Consider the following 22,840-nt stretch of genomic DNA (forward strand, 5'->3'; position numbering starts at 1 on the left):
CGTGGTCTGGACGCACTCTCGTCTGTGTCCATGATGCCGACTGCCGCGATCTTCCTCCCCAGGGATTTTGCCTCTGACATCGGGAAGACGCAGTCGGATCGTTTCGGCCGGAGTCCCACTCTGCCTGGTCGACGTGGAGCCTCTTCCATCGTCGCGATGAGGTCGTCGGCTTTGGGTGGTGGGTACCACACCTGTACCTCTGCTCGGTTGATCTTCACCTCCTCGTGGTTGTGATGAGCGGCCTGTGCCTCGGGGATCTGCACTTCGATGCCTGGTTCAGCCGAAGGTGGGGCTTTGCTCAGCATTTGAGCAAGGGAGACGTCGTTCGCCGAAGAAGGTACGCAGGGGTCTTCCCAGTTCCATCGAATCTTCCCCATCCACCTTCTACCAAGCAGCGTTGGCCCATTACCTGAAACAATCCACAGTGATAAATCGTGCACCGCTCCCTCATGGGATATTCTTATGTCCACACTACCAATAACTGGTACCAGTTCCTTGGTGTAGGTGCGCAGCTGTGCCTGAATCGGGATCAGCTTGGATCGTTGTGCTCTGTCGCCCCACAGCCTCTCAAATGCCTTCTGGCTCATTACTGATTGACGCGCCCCGTGTCCAATTCTGGAGTGCTGTTAAGTTTAACTTTTAACATTATCGGAGGGCTTTTGGTGGTGAAGGTGTGTATCTCATATTGCTTCATCGCCCCAACCCTCTTCTCAATCTTCCTCGCTGCCATGCTCCACCTCACAGTTAATAAGCTCCCCGCTGGAATGGAGCTGAACTACAGAATCAGTGGGAAACTGTTCAACCTTCGCCGTCTCCAGGCCAGGTCCAAGACCACTCCAACCTCTGTCATCGAGCTACAGAACGTGGACGACGCCTGCGTCAGTGCACATACAGTGGCTGAATTCCAGGACATAGTCGACGTATTTACCAAGGCGTATGAAAGCCTAAACATTACGCTAAACATTAGTAAGACAAAGGTCCTCCACCAGCCTGTCCTCACCACACAGCACTGCCCCCCAGACATCAAGATCCACAGCGTGGCCCTGGACACCGTGGACCACTTCCCCTATCTCGGGAGCCTCCTATCAACAAGAGCAGGCATTGATGACGAGATCCAACACCGCCTCCAGTGTGCCGGTGCAGTCTTCGGCCGCCAGAGGAAAAGAGTGTTTGAAGACCAATCCCTCAAGACTGTCACCAAGCTCATGGTCTACAGGGCTATGGTAATACCCGCCCTCCTGTATGGCTCAGAGACGTGGACCATGTACAGTAGACATCTCAAGTCACTGGAGAAATACCACCAACGATGTCTCCGCAAGATCCTGCAAATCCCCTGGGAGGACAGACGCACAAACATTAGCGTCCTCGACCAGGCCAACATCCCCAGCATTGAAGCACTGACCACACTTGATCAGCTCTGCTGGGCAGGCAACATAGTTTACATGCCAGACGCGAGACTCTCAAAGCAAGCGCTCTATTTGGAACCCGTCATGGCAAACGAGCCAAAGGCGGGCAGAAGAAATGTTACAAGGACACCCTCAAGGCCTCCCTGATAAAGTGCGACATCCCCACTGACACCTGAGAGTCCCTGGCCATTGACCGCCCTAAGTGGAGGAAGTGCATCTGGGAGGGCGCTGAGCTCCTCGAGTATCGTCGCCGAGATCATGCAGAAATCAAGCGCAGGCGGCGGAAGGAGTGTGCGGCAAACCAGGCTCCCTGCCCACCCATTCCCTCAATGACTATCTGTCCCACCTGTGACAGAGACTGTGGTTCTCATATTGAACTGTACAGCCATCTAAGAACTCATGCTAAGTGTGGAAGCAAGTCTTCCTAGACTCCGAGGGACTGCCTATGATACTGATCTTCATCCTCAGGTTGAGTTGCCTCTCCTGCTCATTCAGTGTGATCCGCGCTGGATCGGTCGTCCTCTGCTGACTCATCCACGTGGTGACTCAGAGGTCGTTTGCGCATTCACTGGAGGTGCCCCATTGTTCCACAGCCCTTGCGCACATAGTGCTTGAATCAACATTGATGGGCTCTATGACTGCCCCTGCAGCGCCAACATGGTGTTAATGGATACGCATTCATGCTCCGCGGCAGAATCTGAGTCACTCCAGGCATAGGTCTGGCCTCTGCTGTCGCATGGGCCCTGCCCTGTACAGTCTGCCTGCTGAAAACATTATTTTATGGCCAGTACTTGCCGGTGAGCTTTGATTCTGTGAAGATATCTGTTTCGTGTTATCGCTCATGGATATGAAGGTTTGGGCTATTGTGATGGCCTTACTCAGATTTAGGGATTCGGCAGACAGCAGTTTGCGAAGAATGACCTCGTGGCCGATTTCAAGCACAAAAAAGTCCCGCAACATTTCCCCTAAAGATCCTGCAAATTCGCACTGCCCCACAAGGTGTCTTAGGTCAGTGACAAAACTCGCAACGTTCTGACCCTCGGAGCAATGGTGCGTGTAAAAGCGATACCTGGCCATTAAAATGCTCTCCTTCGGCTTGAGGTGTTCCCGAACCACGGTACACAGCTCTGCGTAAGTCTTGTCCGTTGGTTTGACCGGATTTTTGAGGAGGCCATATATCAAAGACCCACATACGGTGAGGAGAATCGCCCTGCGCTTGATCGCTGTCTCAGCCTTGTCCAGTTCGTTGGCCACAAAGTACTGGCGAGGCGCTCAATGAAAGCTTCCCAATTATCACCCTCAACAAATCTCTCAAGAGTACCAACAGCAGCCATTACCGTGTGAAAGTTCGTGATCCGATATTCATCACCTATTTGTTGTGTTCAGAATAAATCCACCAGGCTGTATTGTAAGCTCAAACTGTTGTGACCTTGGTCTCTTTAATCAGACTCCAGAGTGGAGAAACAGTATGGTGAATCACCTTTTATACCTGCTTGCCCCAAGGTGCACAGGTGACCCTTAGGTCTCCAACAGGTGTGCCCCCCCGTGGCAAGTCTTACATATTGGTGAGGTTTACATACATACATAACAGTAACCAAGAGGGTTGATGAGGGTAGTGCATACGATGTAGTGTATATGGACTTTAGCAAAGCTTTTGATAAGGTCCCACATCGTAGACTGGTCATGAAGGTTGAAGCCCATGTGATCCAGGGCAAAGTGGCAAGTTGGATCCAACAATGGCTTGGAGGTAGGAAGCAAAGGGTAAAGGTTGATGGATGTTTTTGTGACTGGAAGGATGTTTCCGCAGGGCTCAGTACTGAGTCCCTTGCTTTTTGTGCTATATCAATGATTTAGATTTGAATATAGGGAGTATGATTAAGAAGTTTGTAGACGACACTAAAATTGCCTGTGTGGTTGATAATGAAGAGGAAAGTCATGGGCTGCAGGAGGATATCAATCTACTGGTCAGGTGGGCAGAGCAGTGGCAAATGGAATTTAATTCAGAGAAGTGTGAGATGATGCACTTTGGGAGGGCTAATAAGGAAAGGGTATACACATTAAGCGGTAGGCCACGTAATAATGTAGATGAACAAAGGGACCTTGGACTGCTTGTCCACAGTTCCCTGAAAGTAGCAGGCCAGTTGGAAAAGGTGGTTAAGAAGTCATACGGAATGCTTGCCTTTATTGGCCGAGGCATAGAATGTAAGAGCAGGGAGGTTATACTTAAAATGTATAATACTTTGGTTAGGCCATAACTGGAGTACTGCGTGCAGTTCTGGTTGCCATATTATAGGAAGGACGTGATTGCACTAGAGAGAGTGCAAAGGAGATTTACTAGGATGCTGCCTGGAATGGAGAATCTTAGTTATGAGGATAGATTGGATAGGCTGGGTTTGTTCTCATTGGAACAGAGGAGGTTGAGAGGAGACCTTATTGAGGTGTACAAAATATTGAGGGGCCTGGGCATAGTGGATAGTAAGGGTCTATTTCCATTGGTGGAGGGGTCTATTACGAGGGGGTATAGTTTTAAGGTGGCTGGTGGAAGGTTTAGAGGGGATTTGAGGGGAGGCTTCTTTACGCTGAGGGTTGTGGGGATCTGGAACTCGCTGCCTGGAAGAGTGGTGGATGCAGAAACCCTCACCACTTTTAGGAGATGGTTGGATGGGCTGTAACCTGCAGGGTTACGGACCTGGAGCTGGTAATTGGGATTAGACTGGATGACCTTTTGTTGGGCGGCGCAGATATAATGGTAAGTACTGCAGGGAATCGAATACGGCCAGGGTGATCTCCTGGACTAGTTTCGATCGTCTGGATGGGTCGGAGAGGAATCTTCCCAGATTTTCTTTTCCCTAAATTGGCCTGGGTTTTTATCTGGTTTTTGCCTCTCCCAGAAGATCACATGGCTCCGGTTGGGGTGGAGTGTAGAATGTTTCAGTATAAGGGGTGTCACAGTTGTGTGAGGCGGACTGGTTGGGCTGGGTGCTCTTTGCCTTTCCGTCATTGTTCATAGGTTTATATGTAACCTTCAGGGCTGCTGACCGAGGGCCGTGCGGCTCTTTGTCGGCCTGCGTGGACATGATGGACCAAAATGGCCTCCCTCTGCGCTGTAAATTGCTATGTTTTCTATGTTTTCTAAATTAACATCGGCAAAATGAGCATTCAAATTGGCATAACATATCGTGTAACTTCCTGATCATGCCCCATGTTAGCAGTTAACATTCTCACTTAGAGTAAATCTTATTAAGTCCTATTTCTTTTTACAGAAAAGAAAGCTGTGGATGCACCCATCATGCGAAGACTAGCATCAGACCTCCAGCGCCTGAATATTAGGCAACTTGAAATAGCACTACGCTGGATACCTTGTGAAGCACTTAGCAGCCTTGACGAAGACATCTTTGTTCTTCGTGACCAAATTATCCGCGAGTATGAGTTGGTGAAATTAGAGACCTCAGTTTCTGCTATTGCAATATCTGATGAAGGTTTGAGATTGCACTTTCTTTGGATTAGTTTGTAGTTTGCTTCAATGTTTGAATTGTGCTTTTCAATCATAGAAAGCTTGAAGGCACCTGAGCGGTACAGTCCAGTAAAGCACTCAGAACTAAATGGCTCGATTTTAACCCGATGGGCAGGGTAGAGTCAGAGGGTGGAGAAGGGGGGTTATAATATAGGTATCGAGCAAGCCAACCCCAGGCCCTGTAAGAGGCTCCCGCTAAAAGCTGATGGGGCCTATACGCAAAATTCATGGCCCAATGATGTCATCGGCGCCACAATTTATTTTTAACCTCACCACAGGGGGGGTGTTCCCCTGCTGCCTGCTGCCCGGCTACAGTAACAGGGCGGGAGAGGGCCAGGTGAGTTTTAAAACTTTGCCTGTTTCTAAGCTCCTTATAGGCCAGAAGGAGCAGTAATGCTCCCCCAGGTCTTACAGGAAAACCTTCGGCCTCCCAATCCCGATCCTGTCACTGACCTCTCAAGCACCCAACCAACGCGATTGCATCCCTGATCTCTTGTGCTTCCTGCCCCCGACTGCAGCCACCAGCCATCCCCTGAACTGACTGCTGGTGACTGTTCCTGCCATTGATTGTTGTTCCTGCCTGCCGGCCAGCCAGTTAATCTGACTGTCTGTCAGGTGGGCATCTGCACTGATTTATTTAAATGCATGCCTGCTGTTACTGTCTCCAGCTTTCCCCAGTTCTTCACCCTCCTGCCTCCGCATTAGTATCGGAATAAAATCGTTTTTTTATTGAACACAGCTGAAAATTCTAAATCAGGTCTTCTCCTTTTACATCCTGGACTGTGGGGCAGAAGTGCATATACCTTACAATTGCTTGGTTTTATCTGTACCCTCAAGGTTCCAAGATTGAATGCTGTTAGGATCATTGTAATGGTGGACGATGGTGTAACACAGGCACTCTCGTGTCAGCTACCTGTTAAACACTTGGCCTGATTTTAATTTTGACTGAAGTCAGTGTAAGAGAAAATTGGTAGAGCTGTATAACTGACGGCTGATCTCATACCACCCATTTTACACTATCGCCATAAATTATCTCCCATGTGTGGGAAACTAGCTATATATTAGTAGTTAGGTTGAATAACACCTTCTCTGAAATGCAATCTATTATTCACTTCTTGTGGGGCATTTAGTTAATTAAAAATATTGTCAAAAAATAGAATTGTAAAGTGGCGATTGGAGTATATTCAGTATTGTTAGCAGCTTGTTGGATGCTTTGATTCTGATTAATCCAGAGTCATCCAATCATGGCCCTCTTTCAGTCAGCGAGGATAACTTTGGATCATTTCCATAATCTACTACTTCGGGTAATGTTCAACTGTTATTGTTTGCATTTTTTAACAAAACAGGATCTCCACTTTGGCAATCTTGAAGAAAACTGTCTGCCCAAAGAAATTCCATGCACCTCTGAGAATGCCTTTAGATCACATTCCTTCATTCTGTCGAGGGAATAAAATGGTTTGTCACATAACCAGAGGGAGAGCTACAGTTGGTCACAGCACCCTTTGCTGGGGAGGTGAAGATAATTGGCAAGTCCTTTCCTGATCATGGCCCAGTAATCTCTGTTGGACACTCTGGGGGCAAAATTGGGATACACCCTGTTTGGGGACGGTAACCGAGTCGGTGCGTGACTTCCTGTGCCTGTTGCGGAAGTCCCGCCCTGGCCATGAAATTCAGGTTACCCCCACCCTCAAAGGAAGTGGAGCGAAAAATGTTGCACACTCCACTTCCTGTTAGGACAGTGTCTGAGGAGCTACACGGGCGTACTCGCCAATACTACACGCCTTCTCCGTGTTGCGCTGACACGTTTCAATGCCCCTCCCCTTCCGTTAAAGAGGAGAGCCGTTGCCAACTCTGTAGGCCCTTTGCTAGCCTTCACTGGGCTACCAAGGATGCGTGGTGCCGTGGCCACAGCCTGGCACACAGATGGAGTACTGGGCAGCATGATTGCAACCTTGACCACGCGACATCGCTGGAGCACAGGCCGACAGGTGGGTCGGCCGGAGAAAAAAAATGGTGCCCTGCGGCACAGCGCACCTCCCTTTTAACTTCCGCCCCGGGAGTGGTGGTTGGCCTGGTTCGTGACCCACGAGGCTGGTGCGGGCATAACCTGTGGCAGCCTCACCGATCGCCAGACAATTTCCGCTGCGGGGTGGAAAGTGGTCACCGCGCACGGCGATAATATCATCGGCGGAGGCGTGGCGGCCGAGGACGCTACTAGTGGGGGAGCGACGCAAGAGCTGGTAGCATTCTCCCGCCCCCCCTCCCTCCCCCCACTTGGTGAAAACAAATCATGCAAAGGCACATGGAAGACAGGCACTAAGGGAATGTACATGGGTGATTAGTGTACATTTGTAAACAATATGGCATGATTTCATTTAAAAATTTGGTTTGCAATGTTTATTTTGTGGTGGCTTTTATTTTTGCATTGTGGCCATATAACGATGTGGTGGTCAGTGACAGAGGGACGGCAATGAGTGTGGGACTGTTGGTGAATGGGGAATTGGATTGCGGTTACTGGTACCACACACAAATTAGTTCTTCATGTACAACCCAGGCAGAAAGGGGTTGTCTGTGTTGCCGCCTCCGTCATCTTGCGCCTCCTCCATTTCCTCCTCCTCCTCCTCCTCATGCTCCTGCTCCTCAGATTCTTGCCTAGCTGGTGGCAAGGGCTGTCCCCCTCATGATGGCAATCTTGTGCAGCATACCACCGCAAATCTTGAGATCTGCTCAGCCGAGTACTGCAGGGCTCCTCTGGAGCGATCCAGGCAGTGGGATAGTTGCTTCACATAGCCAATGGTCTGCTCTATCACATTTCTTGTCGCAGCTTGACTCTCATTTATGCATGTTGTGCACGTGTGCGTGGGTTGTGGACCGGTGTCATGATCCATGTCGCCAACGGATATCCCTTGTCGCTCAGTAGCCACTCTGGTTTGCCGTGGTGGCTGAAATTCAGCTGGTACAGCGGACTGCTGCAGAACACCAGGTGTTGACCTGCATGATTCGCTGCCTATGGCCACACACCATCTGAACGTTGATGGACTGGAATCCCTTTTGATTTCGGTACATGGCAGAATTGACATGTGCCGCCCGCAAAGCAATGTGCGTGCAGTTAATGATACCCTGCACCATGGGGAAGCCTGCAATCCCAGCAAATCCTCACGCACGCTCCACTTGCTGAAAGTGAAATGTAGTTTGCTTTCTTTGAATAGTGAACCTCTGTGACCTTTCTCAAGCAATAATGGACAGCAAACTACATCTGTTGCTAATATCTCCAGCTTCAGCCTGGAAGGAGCCAGAAGTATAACATTTCATCGCTGTGGTCACCTTCACAGCCACTGGCAAAGCGGTCCTTGCCCTGTTTTAAGGTTGCAGTTGTGTGTGCAGCAGTTGACAGATTTCAATGAGGAGCTCTTTGGTGAACTGAGAAACATTGTTTCTCGCAGAGGTTCAGGGAGGAGAATTGCTCCCGGATCACCCTGGGGATATGGCCCCCTGGGGAGAGCCCTTCTCCACCTCCTCCTCCTCCTCCCTCTTCGAGCAGCTTGTCCTGCTCTGAGTGGACTCTGCTCATTCTACCGGTCATGATCTATTCCAAGGGAAAGGCCCATGCCTAGGAGCGACTGCTTTGTGCAGAATCTTTAAATTCACCGAAAGGTATTTCAGTGCTCTCCACACCACTCCCTTTAGACTCTTGAAACAACTGTGCAAAGTACCAAAAATCTGTAGAATTGTAGCAACAGTCAAAAGATTTAAACCAGCAACTAACCTGTAAGTAGTTGATCATCCCTTTACATTGTGCTGATGGGGGGGTCTTTCCTGTGTGTTCAGCTGTGCGAGCTATAGAGAGGGCATCAGCTAGAACATTGAGCTGCAAAACCCGCGGCAAATCTGCATTGCACGTTTTTTAAATTTACCATCCCCAATGATGGGGAAGCTCAAAAGTACAAAGACAAAGCTCAAGTGTTGACCTCTCAATCATCAGTTTTAAGTGCCGAGTGGATGAGCCATCTCAGCTCGCTCCTGAGGTACCTACCAGCACAGAAGCCAATCTTCAGCCAATTTGATTCACTCCACGTGATATCAAGAAATGGCTGAGCGCACTGATCACAGCAAAGGCTATGAGCCTCGACAACAGCTTGCAGTAGTGCTAAAGACTAGCCATGCCTCTAGTCAAACTGTTCCAGTACAGCTACCACACTGGCATCTACCCAGGTATGTTCTGTTTGTAAAAAGCAGGATAAATACAAACCGGCCAATTACCGCCCCACCAGTCTACTCTCAATCATCAGCAAAGTGATGGAAAGTGTCGGGTACAGTGCTATCAAGTGGCGCTTACTCACCAATAAGCTTGTCACCGATGCTCGGTTTGGGTTCCGCCAGAACCACTCGGTTCTAGACCTCATTACAGCTTTGGATGTGATCAGGGCCCAGGAGAGGCGTGAGTTTGGGGCCCAGAAGAGGCTTGGGCCCAGGAGCAGCATGGGCCAGACCACACTGCGATAGAGCTTGTCTCCAGTCTTGGTTAACCCTTGCCACTGGACCAAGACCTAGCTCTGTCAAGCCCATGTGGTGGCTGGTGTGCAATGGCCACCACACGTTTAAAAAATCCACGCACAGGCATCTTCCACCCTTCAATATGCAGTTCGGTACCTGGAACATTAGGTCCTTCATTGAAAAACCTGTGAACTCATTGAACACATCCCTTTTTGGTGTGGAAGCAAGACATCCTTGATTCGAGGGACGGCCTAAGAGATAGCTCAGTACCATTCGCAACTCCTCAGATAATAAAGCAATTCGTGCTCACATGCACCGAGACCTGGACTACATTCAAGCTTGGGCTAATAAGTGGCAATTAACATTCGCACCACAGAAGTGCCAGGCAATGACCAACTCCAACAAGAGAGAGTTTAACCACCACCATCTGACATTCAACATCATTACTATTCAAATCTCCCACCGTCAACATCTTGGGGATCACCATTAACCAGAAACTTAACTGAGCCAGCCACATAAATATTGTGGGGACAAGAGCAGGTCTGAGGCTGGGGGGCCGAAATTTCCTCTTTTTTGTCTCCGGAGCTGGGGGTGGGTTATGGTGGGGCCTCGGATGAAATTGCCCCAGAGATTTTGAGGGAAGTTTGCTGGTAGCACCAAGCCACAAATTACAACAGTGACTACACGACCCTGGGCCAGCGAGCAACAGCTGACCCCTTTTGTGGACCGGGGGGTTAATTCGCGGGCCCTGCCATCCGCCATGGGCGCCCTTAAAGGGGAGGCTGTTTGTGCCCCGGGCTTCCATTTTATTTTGTTGGCCGACTCTTTAGACGGTTCGACAATGGCGGGCCTCGCCTCGACCGGGCCGCCATCATGCAGTCCGGCAGTTCCTTTTGGGTGCTGGGCCGCTGGCTCGGTCGAGCGCGTCTCCGCTGACCTCCAATACGACGCCAAACTAAGCACGGTGCTGACGCCCCGAGAGCGCCCCTCCAATGAGGCAGGGCACCTGAGACAGTGCTCCGCTACGTTTGAGGGTGCAAAGCCCAATTGTACACCAGGGGCAGGACTTCCAGACCGGGCGGTAAAATCCCGGGCCCGGAAGGTTACCGTCGCCAAATGGGACGCAGGGCAATTTCGTCCCCTGGGTATTCTGCAGCGATTGATTCACCTCCTGACTCCCTAGAGCTTTCCCACCATCTACAACGCACAAGTCAGGAGTGTGATGGAATACTCTCCACTTGCCTGGATGAGTCCCACCTGATAACAGTCAAAATGCTTGACACCATCCAAGACAAAGCAGCCCGCTTGATTGGTACCCCATCCACCACCTTAAACATTCACTCCCTCCACCACCGGCGCACCGTGGCTGCAGTGTGTACCATCTACAAGATGCACTGCAACAACTCTCCAAGGCTTCTTCGACAGCACCTCCCAAACCCGCGAACTCTTATCACCTAGAAGGACGAGGACAGTAAGTGCATTGGAAAACCATCACCTCCAAGTTCCCTTCCCAAGTCACACACCATCCTGACTTAGAAATATTTTGTCATTCCTTCATCGCCACTGGTTTAAAATCCTGGAACTCCCTACTTAACAGCACTGTGAGAGTACCTTCACCACACGGACTGTGATGGTTCAAGAAAGCAACTCACCACCACCTTCTCAAGGGCATTTAGGGATGGGCGATAAATATTGTCTTAGCCAGCAATGCCCACATCCCATGAATGAATAAAAATAAAGTGGTAGGTGTAATGTATGTACATAAGGTCTGCCCACCACCAGGGGGCCACTACCGCCGGAGGTCCTAGGGTTATAGGTACACTCGTGCTGGGCCCAGTATATAACCTGAACTTCACCTTCGTATCTTCACTTCTGGAAGCCATTAAAGACTGACCAGGTTACACCTAATCACTGGCTCACAGTACAGAGTTCATTGTATCATTTCATACACTACAACTGGCGACGAGGCAAATACGAACACACGCAAAAGTATGGTGAGTACAACACCATCAAGTACTGTTGGAATTCTCGAGAGAGTCAATGAGGGAGAGGATTGGGAGATTTCACGGATCGTCTTGACCTATTTCATGGCAAACGACCTAAACAAGGACGAGGATGCAGAGAAGCGCAGGGCAGTTCTTCTTACGTCTGGCCCCACGATCTATGCACTCATCAAGAATCTGCTCTCACCCACTCTTCCTACAGAAAAGGATTACAAAGGACTGTGTGCTCTAGTTCGGGAACACCTTAAAACCACAGAAGGAATCCTCATATCCAGATATCGCTTCTATACACACATTCATCCAGAAGGCCAGGAAGTAGGGATGGGCGATAAATATTGTCTTAGCCAGCAATGCCCACATCCCATGAATGAATAAAAATAACGTGGTAGGTGTAATGTATGTACATAAGCGGAGGTCCTAGGGTTATAGGTACACTCGTGCTGGGCCCAGTATATAACCTGAACTTCACCTTTGTATCTTCACTTTTGGAAGCCATTAAAGATTTGTTGCCGACCTGAGACGTCTTGCAGGACCTTGAAAATTTGGGCCTGCGTTGGAAGACATGCTGCTTGACTTTTTCGTGATCGGGGTCAACCACGAGGCGATCTTAAGTAAGCTGCTGGCTGCGGAGACGCCGGACCTCAGCAAGGTCATCACCATCGCCCAGGCTTGCATGTCCACGCAGAAAAGCACGAAACAGATATCGAGACAAAACAGGAACTCCATAGCAAGTACTGTGTACAAAATTGTATCGAAGGCCAGCAGAGCTGCACATGGCAGGGCCTACTCGACTGCATCTGCAAGACCAGGAGCCGCTCAAAGTTCGCCATCGAGGGCCTACTCGATGGCATATGCAAGACCAGGAGCCGCTCAAAGTTCGCCATCGAGGGCCTACTTGACTGCATATGCAAGACCAGGAGCCGCTCAAAGTTCGCCATCGAGGGCCTACTCGACTGCATATGCAAGACCAGGTGCCGCTCAAAGTTCGCCATCGGGCGCAAATCCGAGCTCAACGTGTTGGCATTGCGGGGGCAATCACCAACCCCATCAGTGCCGCTTCAGGCAGTATGTATGCAGAGGGTGTGCGAAGACGGGGCATCTTCAGCAGACGTGTCCACAGCGGAGCAGGCGAGCTGCGACACACCACGTGGATGATGATCAATTCAGCGTGGATCTGGCGATGCAGCCCGAGGCATTTGAGAGCTCCAAGGAGGAAGTGTATAGCATACGTACGTTCCTAACAAAGAGCCAAGCGATAATGATGGAGGTAAAATTAAACGCCGTGCCGGTATCCATGGAATTAGACACGGGTGCGAGTCAATCGATAATGAGCCAGAGGATTTTCGAAAAGCTGTGAGAGACCAAGGCAGAGAGACCCAAACTGAGTCCGATAAATGTGAAGTTGCATACCTACACCAAAGAGCTCATACCAGTGATCGGTAGTGCAGCAGTAAGTGTGTCATACGAGGGAGCGGTTCATGATCTACCGTTATGGATTATCCCGGGCAAAGGCCCATTGTTATTTGGCTCGAGAAAATAAAATGGAAATGGTACAATATCAAAGCTTTGTCATCAGCGGATGATGATTTGTGTGCTCAAGAGCTGAGTAAATTTCCCTCACTGTTTGAACCGGGAATTGGCAGCTTCAAGGGAGCCAAGGTGCAGATTCACCGAGGCCCAGACACAAGGCCCATCCATCACAAAGCCAGGACGGTCCCGCACATGATGAGAGCAAAGGTCAAGCTCGAAATGAACAGACTACAATGCGAAGGGGTGATCTCACCAGTCGAATTTAATGAATGGGCCAGTCCCATTGTTCCGGAGTTAAAGAGTGACGGGACGGTCAGGATTTGTGGCGACTACAAGATCACGATCAACCGAGTTTCGAAACAAGATCAGTACCTGCTACTGAAATCTGATGACCCATTTGCAACGCTAGCCAGAGGAAAATCGTTCACCAAAGTGGATCTAATGTCAGCCTACATGTCACAGGAACTGGTTAAATCATCAAAGAAACTTACGTGCATCAACATGCGCAAAGGACTGTTTATTTACAAAAGGTGCCCTTTTAGCATTCATTTGGCAGCACCTATATTTCAGAGAAACATGGAGAGCCGATTGAAATCCGTCCCCAGGACCGTGGTATTCCAAGACAACATCCTAGTCACAGGTCGTGACACCGCTGAACACCTGCACAATCTGGAAGAGGTTCTGCGTCGTCTGGACAAAGTGGGACTCAGGCTGAAACATTCGAAGTGAGTTTTCATGGCACCAGAGGTCGAATTCCTTGGACGAAAGATTGCTGCAGACGGAAGCAGGCCTACAGACGCAAAAACAGAGGCCATCAAAAATGCGCCCAGGCCCCAGAATGTGACGGAGCTGCGTTCATTCCTGGGTCTTCTCAACTACTTCAGTAGCTTCTTACCCAAATTGAGCACAGTATTAGAGCTTTTAGTCACATAGAAACATAGAAAATAGGTGCAGGAGTAGGCCATTCGGCCCTTCGAGCCTGCACCACCATTCAATAAGATCATGGCTGATCATTCACCTCAGTACCCCTTTCCTGCTTTCTCTCCATACCCCTTGATCCCTTTAGCCGTAAAGAGCACATCTAACTCCCTTTTGAATATAGCTAACGACTTAGCCTCAGCAACTTTCTGTGGTAGAGAACTCTCTGAGTGAAGAAGTTTCTCCGCATCTCGGTCCTAAATGGCTTACGGTTGAGCCACCTTCCCCGTTTTATTTTTACTCCAGACAGGGATGTACAATTGTTGAAGTTTATCCATGTGATCTTTTAATGTTTGCCATTGCCTATCCACCGTCAACCCTTTAAGTATCATTCGCCAGTCTATTCTAGCCAATTCACGTCTCATACCATCGAAGTTACCTTTTCTTAAGTTCAGGGCCCGAGTCTCTGAATTAACTGTGTCACTCTCCATCTTAATAAAGAATTTTACCATATTATGGTCACTCTTTCCCAAGAGGCTTCGCACAACAATATTACTAATTAGTCCTTCCTCATTACACATCGCCCAGTCTAGGATGACCAGTCCTCTAGTTGCTTCCTTGACATATTGGTCCAGAAAACCATCCCTAATACACTCCAGGGGGAAGTGGCTCAACCGTTGCTAACAAGGGAAATTAGGGATAGTGTTAAAGGAAGAGGCATATAAATTGGCCAAAAAGCAGCAAACCTGACTGGAAGAAATTTAGAATTCAGCAGAGGAGGACAAAGGATTTAATTAGGAGGGGGGTAAATAGAGTACGAAAGGAAGCTTGCAGGGAACATAAAAACTGACTGCAAAAGCTTCTATAGATAAGTGAAGAGAAAAAGATTAGTGAAGACAAACTTGGGTCCCTTACAGTCAGAATCAGGTGAATTTATAAAGGGGAACAAAGAAATGGCTGACCAATTGAACAAATACTTTGGTTCTGTCTTCACTAAGGAAGATACAAATAACCTTCCGGAAATATTAGGGGTCCGAGGGTGTAGCGAGAAGGAGGAACTGAAGGGAATCCTTATTAGTCAGGAAATTGTGTTGGGGAAATTAATGGGATTGAAGGCTGATAGGCTGCATCCCAGAGTACTTAAGGAAGTGGCCCTAGAAATAGTGGATACATTGGTGATCAGTTTCCAACATTCTATTAACTCTGGATCAGTTCCTATGGACTGGAGGGTAGCTAATGTAACACCACTTTTTAAAAAAGGAGGGAGAGAAAACAGGGAATTATAGACCGGTTAGCCTGACATCGATGGTGGGGAAAATGTTGAAATCAATTATTAAAGATGAAATAGCAGAGTATTTGGAAAGCAGTGACAGGATCGGTCCAAGTCAGCATGGATTTATGAAAGGGAAATCATGCTTGACAAATCTTCTAGAATTTTTTGAGGATGTAACTCGTAGAGTTGTCAAGGGAGAACCAGTGGATGTGGTGTATTTGGACTTTCAAAAGGTTTTTGACAAGGTTCCACACAAGAGATGAGTGTTCAAAATTAAAGCACATGGTATTGGGAGTAATGTATTGACGTGGATAGAGAACTGGTTGGCATACAGGAAGCAGAGAGTCGGAATAAATGGTCCTTTTCAGAATGGCAGGCAGTGACTAGTGGGGTGCCGCAGGGGTCAGTGCTGGGACCCCAGCTATTAACAATATACATTAATGATTTAGGTGAAGGAATTGAGAGTAATATCTCCAAGTTTGCAGATGACACTAAACTGGGTGGCGGTGTGAGCTGCAGTGTGACTTGGACAGGTTAGGTGAGTGGGCAAATGCATGGCAGATGCAGTATAATGTGCATAAATGTGAGGTTATCCATTTTGGGGGCAAAAACACGAAGGCAGAATATTATCTGAATGGCGGCAGATTAGGAAAAGGGGAGGTGCAACGAGACCTGGGTGTTAGGTACATCAGTCATTGGAAGTTGGCAAGCAGGTACAGCAGGTGGTGAAGAAGGCAAATGGCATATTGTCCTTCATAGCTAGAGTATAGGAGCAGGGAGGTCTTACTGCAGTTGTACAGGGCCTTGGTGAGGCCACACCTGGAATATTGTGTTCAGTTTTGGTCTGCTAATCTGAAGAAGGACGTTCTTGCTATTGAAGGAGTGCAGCGAAGATTCACCAGACTGATTCCCGGGATGGCAGGACGAACATATGAGGAGAGACTAGATCGACTGAGCCTGTATTCACTGGAGTTTAGAAGGACGAGACGGGATCTCATAGAAACATAAAATTCTGACAGGACTGGACAGGTTAGATGCAGGAAGAATGTTCCCGATGTTGGGGAAGTCCAGAACCAGGGGTCAGTCTAAGGATAAGGGGTAGGCCATTTAGGACGGAGATGAGGAGAAACTTCTTCACTCAGAGAGTTGTTAACCTGTGGAATTCCCTACCTTAGAGAGTTGTTAATGCCAGTTCATTGGATATATTCAAGAGGGAGTTAGATGTGGCCCTTACGGCTAAAGGGATCAAGTGGAGAGAAAGCAGGAAAGGGGTACTGAGGTGAATGATCAGCCATGATCTTATTGAAAGGCTCGAAGAGGCGAATGGCCTACTCCTGCACCTATTTTCTATGTTCCTATCTTTCTATTTTTTTTTTGTTCATTCATGTCAGATCAACTCCAGCGCCAAAGATCACTTTGCGCTACTACATTTGATCTTAGCCAAAAGGCCGAGAGGGGAAGCTGCACCGTTCCTGGAAACACTGCAATACCAGGTCGGTGCGTGGAGTGGACGGAGCAAGCCCCTGTTCCATCTCCCTGTTTCAAAAATCAATTTAATATTTGGTCCCCAGATAGGGGATATTAAACTGATAAGAACAGATACTACACTTTTCTATTTTTACTCCAGACAGGGATGTCCAATTGTTGAAGTTCATCCACGTGATCTATAAATGTCTGCCATTGCCTATCCACCGTCAACCCTTTAAGTATAATTTGCCAGTCTATCCTAGCCAATTCACGTCTCATACCATCGAAGTGATCTTTCCTTAAGTTCAGGACCCTAGTCTCTGAATTAATTCTGTCACTCTCCATCTTAATAAAGAATTCTTCCATATTATGGTCACTCTTCCCCAAGGGGTCTCGCACAACAATATTGCTAATTAGTCCTCTCTCATTACACAAAACCCAGTCCAGGATGGCCAGCTCTCTAGTTGGTTCCTCGACATATTGGTCTTGAAAACCATCCCTAATACACTCCAGGAAATCCTCCTCCACCGTATTGTTACCAGTTTGGTTAGCCCAATCTATATGTAGATTAAAATCGCCCATGATAACTGCTTACCTTTATTGCACGCATCTCTAATTTCTTTTTTGATGCCATCCCCAACTACTACTGTTTGGTGGTCTGTACACAATTCCCACTTGTGTTTTCTGCCCTTTGGTATTCCGCAGGTCTACCCATACAGATTCCATATCATCCAAGCTAATGTCCTTCCTTACTATTGCGTTAATTTCCTCTTTAACCAGTAACACTAACCCACCTCTTTTTCCTTTCTGTCTATCCTTCCTGAATGTAGAACACCCCTGGATGTTGAGTTCCCAGCCTTGGTCACCCTGGAGTCATGTCTCCGTAATCCCAATTATATCATAATCGTTAATAGTTGCCTGCTCAGTTAATTTGTCCTCCTTATTATGAATATTCCTTGCATTGAGACACAGAGACTTCAGGCTTGTCTTTTTAACACACGTTTTAACACTCTTTGTCCCTTTAGCTGTAATGTGGCCCTTTTTTTGATTTTTGCCTTGGGTTTCTCTGCCCTCCACTGTTACTTTTCTCCTTTCTATCTTTTGCTTCTGCCCCCATTTTACTTCCCTCTGTCTCCCTGCATAGGTTCCCATCCTCCTGCCATATTAGTTTAACCCCTCCCCACAAGCTGCACAAGCTGCTCAGGAAAGGAGATGACTGGGTGTGGGGTGAACTTCAAGACAGAGCCTTTGAGAAGGCTAGAAATCTGTTGTGTTCCCACAAGCTACTGATACTGAATGACCCATGCAAGTGTCTAGTTTTGACCTGTGATGGGGTCGGCTGCGTCATGGCCTGTCAAAGGCGGAAAGAGCCTACGGCATGGTCGAAAAAGAGGCTTTATCATGTATTTATGGGGTAAAGAAAATGCACCAGTACCTGTTTGGGTTTCGCTTCGAGCTGGAAACTGATCACAAGCCACTTATATCATTGTTCTCGGAACATAAAGGTATCAATACAAACGCGTCGTCCCGCATCCAGAGGTGGGTGCTGACATTATCTGCCTATGATTATGTCATTCGCCATAGACCAGGCACCGACAACTGCGCTGATGCATTAAGCTGGTTACCGTTGCCCACACCAGAGGTGGAAATGCCAATGCCCGCAGAACTGCTCACGGTCATGGATGCCTTTGAGAGTGAAGGGTCGCCTGTCACTGCTCAACAAGTTAAGACCTGGACCAGCCAGGATCCGACCCTATCGGTTGTAAACCGTTGTGTTCTCAACGGGGACTGGTCACCTATCCCCAAGGAAATGGGTGATGAAACCAAACCGTACAGCTGTCGCAAAGGTGAGCTTTCCATCCAGTCCGACTGTTTACTGTGGGTTAATTGTGTTGTAATGCCTAAAAAAGGCAGAGTGAGATTTGTACGGGAGTTACATAGTATAATCCCGGTATTGTCATGATGAAGGCCATCGCCAGGTCCCATGTTTGGTGGCCTGCCATTGACTCGGACTTAGAGTCTTGCATGCATCAGTGCAGCACTTGCATGCAGTTAAGCAATGCCCCAAAAGAAGCTCCGCTCAGTCTGTGATCATGGCCATCCAAACCGCGGTCTAGAATCCACATCGACTTTGCGGGCCCCTCCCTCGGTAAAATGTATTTTGTGGTGGTGGATGCACACTCCAAATGGATAGAATGTGTGATCATGTCATCCAGCACTTCCACTACCACCATTGAGAACCTGAGAGCCATGTTTGCCACACATGGTCTGCCAGACATTGATGTCAGCAACAACAGACGTGTTTCACGGGCCTGGAGTTTCAAGAGCTCATGAAATGCAATGGCATAAAACACGTGAGGTTAGCCCCGTTCAAACCTGCGTCCAATGGACAAGCGGAGTGGGCAGTTCAAACCATCAAGCAGAGCCTGAAACGCGTAACTCATGGTTCCTTGCAGACACGCATACTGCTCAGTTACAGGATAAGGCCAAACACACTCACCGGGGTCCCCCCTGCGGAACTATTGATGAAGAGAGGCCTCAAAACCAGGCTCTCTCTAGTCCATCCTGAGATTAACGATCATGTCGAAACCCGACGCCAACTCCAGCAGTGGTATCACGACCGCGCCGCAGTGTCACACGACATATCTGTAAATGACCCAGTGGATGCACTTAACCATGCTGAAAGGCCCAAGTGGCTCCCGGGCAATGTTACGGATAAGGAGGGTAACCGAGTGTATATGGTTAAGCTCAAGAATGGGCAAATGTGCAGGAAACACATTGATCAAATCAAGCTAAGACACACTGACGAACCGGAACAGTTGGAAGAAGTCACCGCGAGCTTAGACGACCAACCAACTCATGTCCAGCGATCAGAAGAAGCTACTGTGGTCAATGCCCAGCCCCAAGTCATGAGAAACCCGGAAAGCACTGGGATTGTACTGAGATGGTCAACCAGGGAGCGAAGGGCTCCAGACCATCCAAACTTGTAATATGGACTTGTGCCAAGAATTAGGGGGGTGGGGGTGGGGGGGAATGATGTAATGTATGTACATAAGGTCTGACAAACAAAAAAGGGGGCACTACCATCAGAGGTCCTAGGGTCATAGGTACACTCGTGCTGGGCCTGGTATATAACCTGAACTTCACCTTTGTATCATCACTTCTGGAAGCCATTAAAGACAGACCAGCTTTGAGGTGGACATTGAAGAAAAATCCAACCATAACTTAAATTCTCGAATAATTCACTTTTGTCTAGCAAGGCTGTACACTTGGAGCCTAGTTTCACTGAACTTACTCTATTAGCTTCATCACTGGCACTGGATACCATAAGTGGAATTGAATTGTCACCATGAATGGTCTATCCCAAATGATCACAAAATAAAATTCAGTGAAAAACTTTTTGAACTAGTTCAGTATGTTTTCTGATCTAATGATATGGGTTAAAGTTCCAATATAAGTTAACATCATTAATTTTATTTCTAAACACCAATTAATTTTATTGCTGTCCTTTATAGAAAAGGAACTTGAAGAAAGGATCATGATGCATAAGCTACACGTCGCAGAGTCATGGATGCCTGAAGATATGCTAAAAAAACTGAATGATAATTTTAAAGAAATTCAAATCAATGCTGATCGTGAGGAACACGAGAAGGCAACTGAAGACATGAATTCTGGGATGTCTCCTGATGGTAAGTCCTTGTAACCCGTTCTGCTTCAAAGTTAGTTTTTATTTTTTGCTTTATTTTGAGTTGTCCTCCCATAAAACCTTTGCAGCTATCCTGAGTAGTACAGTATTTATATTTTCCCCCCTTTTAAATATTAGGTGACAATGAAGTTGCAGTTGGAGAAGCCACAAATAAGAACATAAGAACATAAGAAATAGGAGCAGGAGTAGCCCATAAGGTCCCTCAAGCCTGCTCCGCCATTCAGTAAGATCATGGCTGATCTGATCATGGACTCAGCTCCACTTCCCCGCCCGCTTCGCATATTATCCCCTTATCGTTTAAGAAACTGTCTCTTTCTGTCTTAAATTTAATTAATGTCCCAGCTTCCACAGCTCTCTGAGGCAGCGAATCCCACAGATTCACAACCCTCTGAGAGAAGAAATTTCTCCTCATCTCAGTTTTAAATGGGCAATGCCTTATTCTAAGATCATGCCCTCTAGTTCTAGTCTCCCCCACCAGTGGAAACATCCTCTCTGCATCTACCGTGTCAAGCCCCCTCATAATCTTATACGTTTCGATAAGATCACCTCTCATTCTTCGGAACTTCAATGAGTAGAGGCCCAACCTACTCAAGCTTTCCTCATAAGTCAACCCCCTTATCCCCGGGATCAACCCAGTGAACCTTCTCTGAACTGCCTCCACAGCAAGTATATCCTTTCGTAAATATGGAAACCAAAACTGCACGCAGTATTCCAGGTGTGGCCTCACCAACACCCTGTATAACTGTAACAAGACTTCCCTACTTTTATACTCCATCCGCTTTGCCATAAAGGTCCAGATTCCATTGGCCTTCCTGATCACTTGCTGTACCTGCATACTATCCTTTTGTATTTCATGCCCAGTTCCCGCTGTATTGCAGCACTTTGCAATCTTTCTCCATTTAAATAATAACCTGCTCTTTGATTTTTTTCTGCCAAAGCGCATGACCTAATACTTTCCAAAATTATACTCCATCTGGCAAATTCTTGCCCACTCACTTAGCCTGTCTAGGTCCTCCTGCAGTCTCTTTATGACCTCCTCACACATTACCCTTCCTCCCATCTTTGTATCGTCAGCAAACTTGGCTATGTTACACTCAGTCCCCTCTTCCAAGTTGTTAATATAGATTGTAAATAGTTAGGGTCCCAGCACTGATCCCTGTGGCACCCCACTAGTTACTGATTGCCAACCAGAGAATGAACCATTTATCCCGACTCTCTATTTTCTGTTTGTCAGCCAATCTTCTACACATGCTAATATATTACCCCCAACCCCGTGAACTTTTATGTTGTGCAGTAACCTTTTGTGTGGCACCTTGTCAAATGCCTTCTGGAAGTCCAAATACATCACATCCACTGGTTCCCCTTTATCCACCCTGTTAAGTTCCTCCCCCACTATAGCCCCTTGACTATCCACTGTTGGAATATTGTTAGTGTCCTATACCATAAAGACGGATACAAAATATTTGTTTAGAGTTTCTGCCATCTCCATGTTCCCCATTACTAATTCCCCGGTCTCATCCTCTAAGGGACCAACATTTATTTTAACCACTCTTTTCCTTTTCATATACCAATAGAAACTCTTGCTATCTGGTTTTATATTTTGTGCTAGTTTACTTTCATAGTCTATCTGCCTTTTCTTAATCATTCTTTTAGTCATTCTTTGCTGGCTTTTAAATGCTTTGCAATCTTCTATCCTCCCTCTAGTTTTGGCCACTTTGTATGCCCTTATTTTTAATCGGATATCGTCCTTTATTTCATTAGTTAGCCACGGGTGGCGATCTTTTCTCTTGCACCCTTTGCTCCTCACTGGAATATATTTTTCTTGAGAGTTGTGAAATATCTCTTTAAATGTACACCACTGTTCATCAACTGTCCTACACTTTAATCTATTTTCCCTAGTCCTATGGTGTCTAATGGATTGTACTCTAGCAACTGTTGGGAGAACTGAAAGATTTGAGAGAGGTTATCCCATGGGGCCAGAGATTTCCCTTTAATCCAATGCCAACTTCAATAATCCTGGTTCCATAAGTTAGAGTGCATTTACCTAAATAAACATAAGATGGTTCCCCACTTCGTAATCAGAGGCCAAATCCCAGAATGGATATGACAGAGGGCTGGGGCCCACTCCATTCTACGCAGCAATTTATAAAGTTGAAGTCAGGAACAGTAATACTTTGAATGCTTTTGTATGGCACCTGGAGCTAGCCAGATTCACTAATGCTCTTTAGGGAAGAAAACCTCCGTCCTTACTCACTCGAGATGGGCATTAACAGTCAGCCTTACCAGTGATGTCCACAACCTGAGAATGACATTTTAAGAAATAGATTACCCTGTATTAACCAATGCTATACCTGAGCTGGAAGTTCTTGGTGGTGATTGTAATGTATGCATCTGTGAGGGGTCGTTCAGCCCAACTGCCAACCTCTCTTCAGCAGTTTCATTCAAGCCAGGGTGCTCCTGGAGTGGAGCACACGGTGTCTACCGATACGTTCACGGCCTTCCACGAGAGGTGGGCACCGGAGGGCCTGG

At 47.5% G+C, this 22,840-nt stretch overlaps 1 protein-coding gene and 1 pseudogene across 12 annotated transcripts in view; one reads left to right on the forward strand and one right to left on the reverse strand.

Annotated features, from left to right (window-relative positions):
- The window catches only part of LOC139264758 (uncharacterized), a 680,593-nt gene that overhangs the window by 160,596 nt on the left and 497,157 nt on the right, over positions 1 to 22,840 (forward strand). For all 12 annotated transcript variants that reach the window (XM_070881817.1, XM_070881821.1, XM_070881822.1 and 9 more), the window contains 2 exons: positions 4,670 to 4,885; positions 20,121 to 20,294. In XM_070881817.1, coding sequence (XP_070737918.1) covers positions 4,670 to 4,885; positions 20,121 to 20,294 — 390 coding nt within the window. The remainder of the gene's footprint in view (positions 1 to 4,669; positions 4,886 to 20,120; positions 20,295 to 22,840) is intronic.
- On the reverse strand, positions 16,595 to 16,773 carry LOC139264809 (U2 spliceosomal RNA; annotated as a pseudogene).

The sequence above is a fragment of the Pristiophorus japonicus genome, chromosome 5 (genome assembly GCF_044704955.1).
Source record: "Pristiophorus japonicus isolate sPriJap1 chromosome 5, sPriJap1.hap1, whole genome shotgun sequence".
Lineage (NCBI taxonomy): Eukaryota > Metazoa > Chordata > Chondrichthyes > Pristiophoridae > Pristiophorus > Pristiophorus japonicus.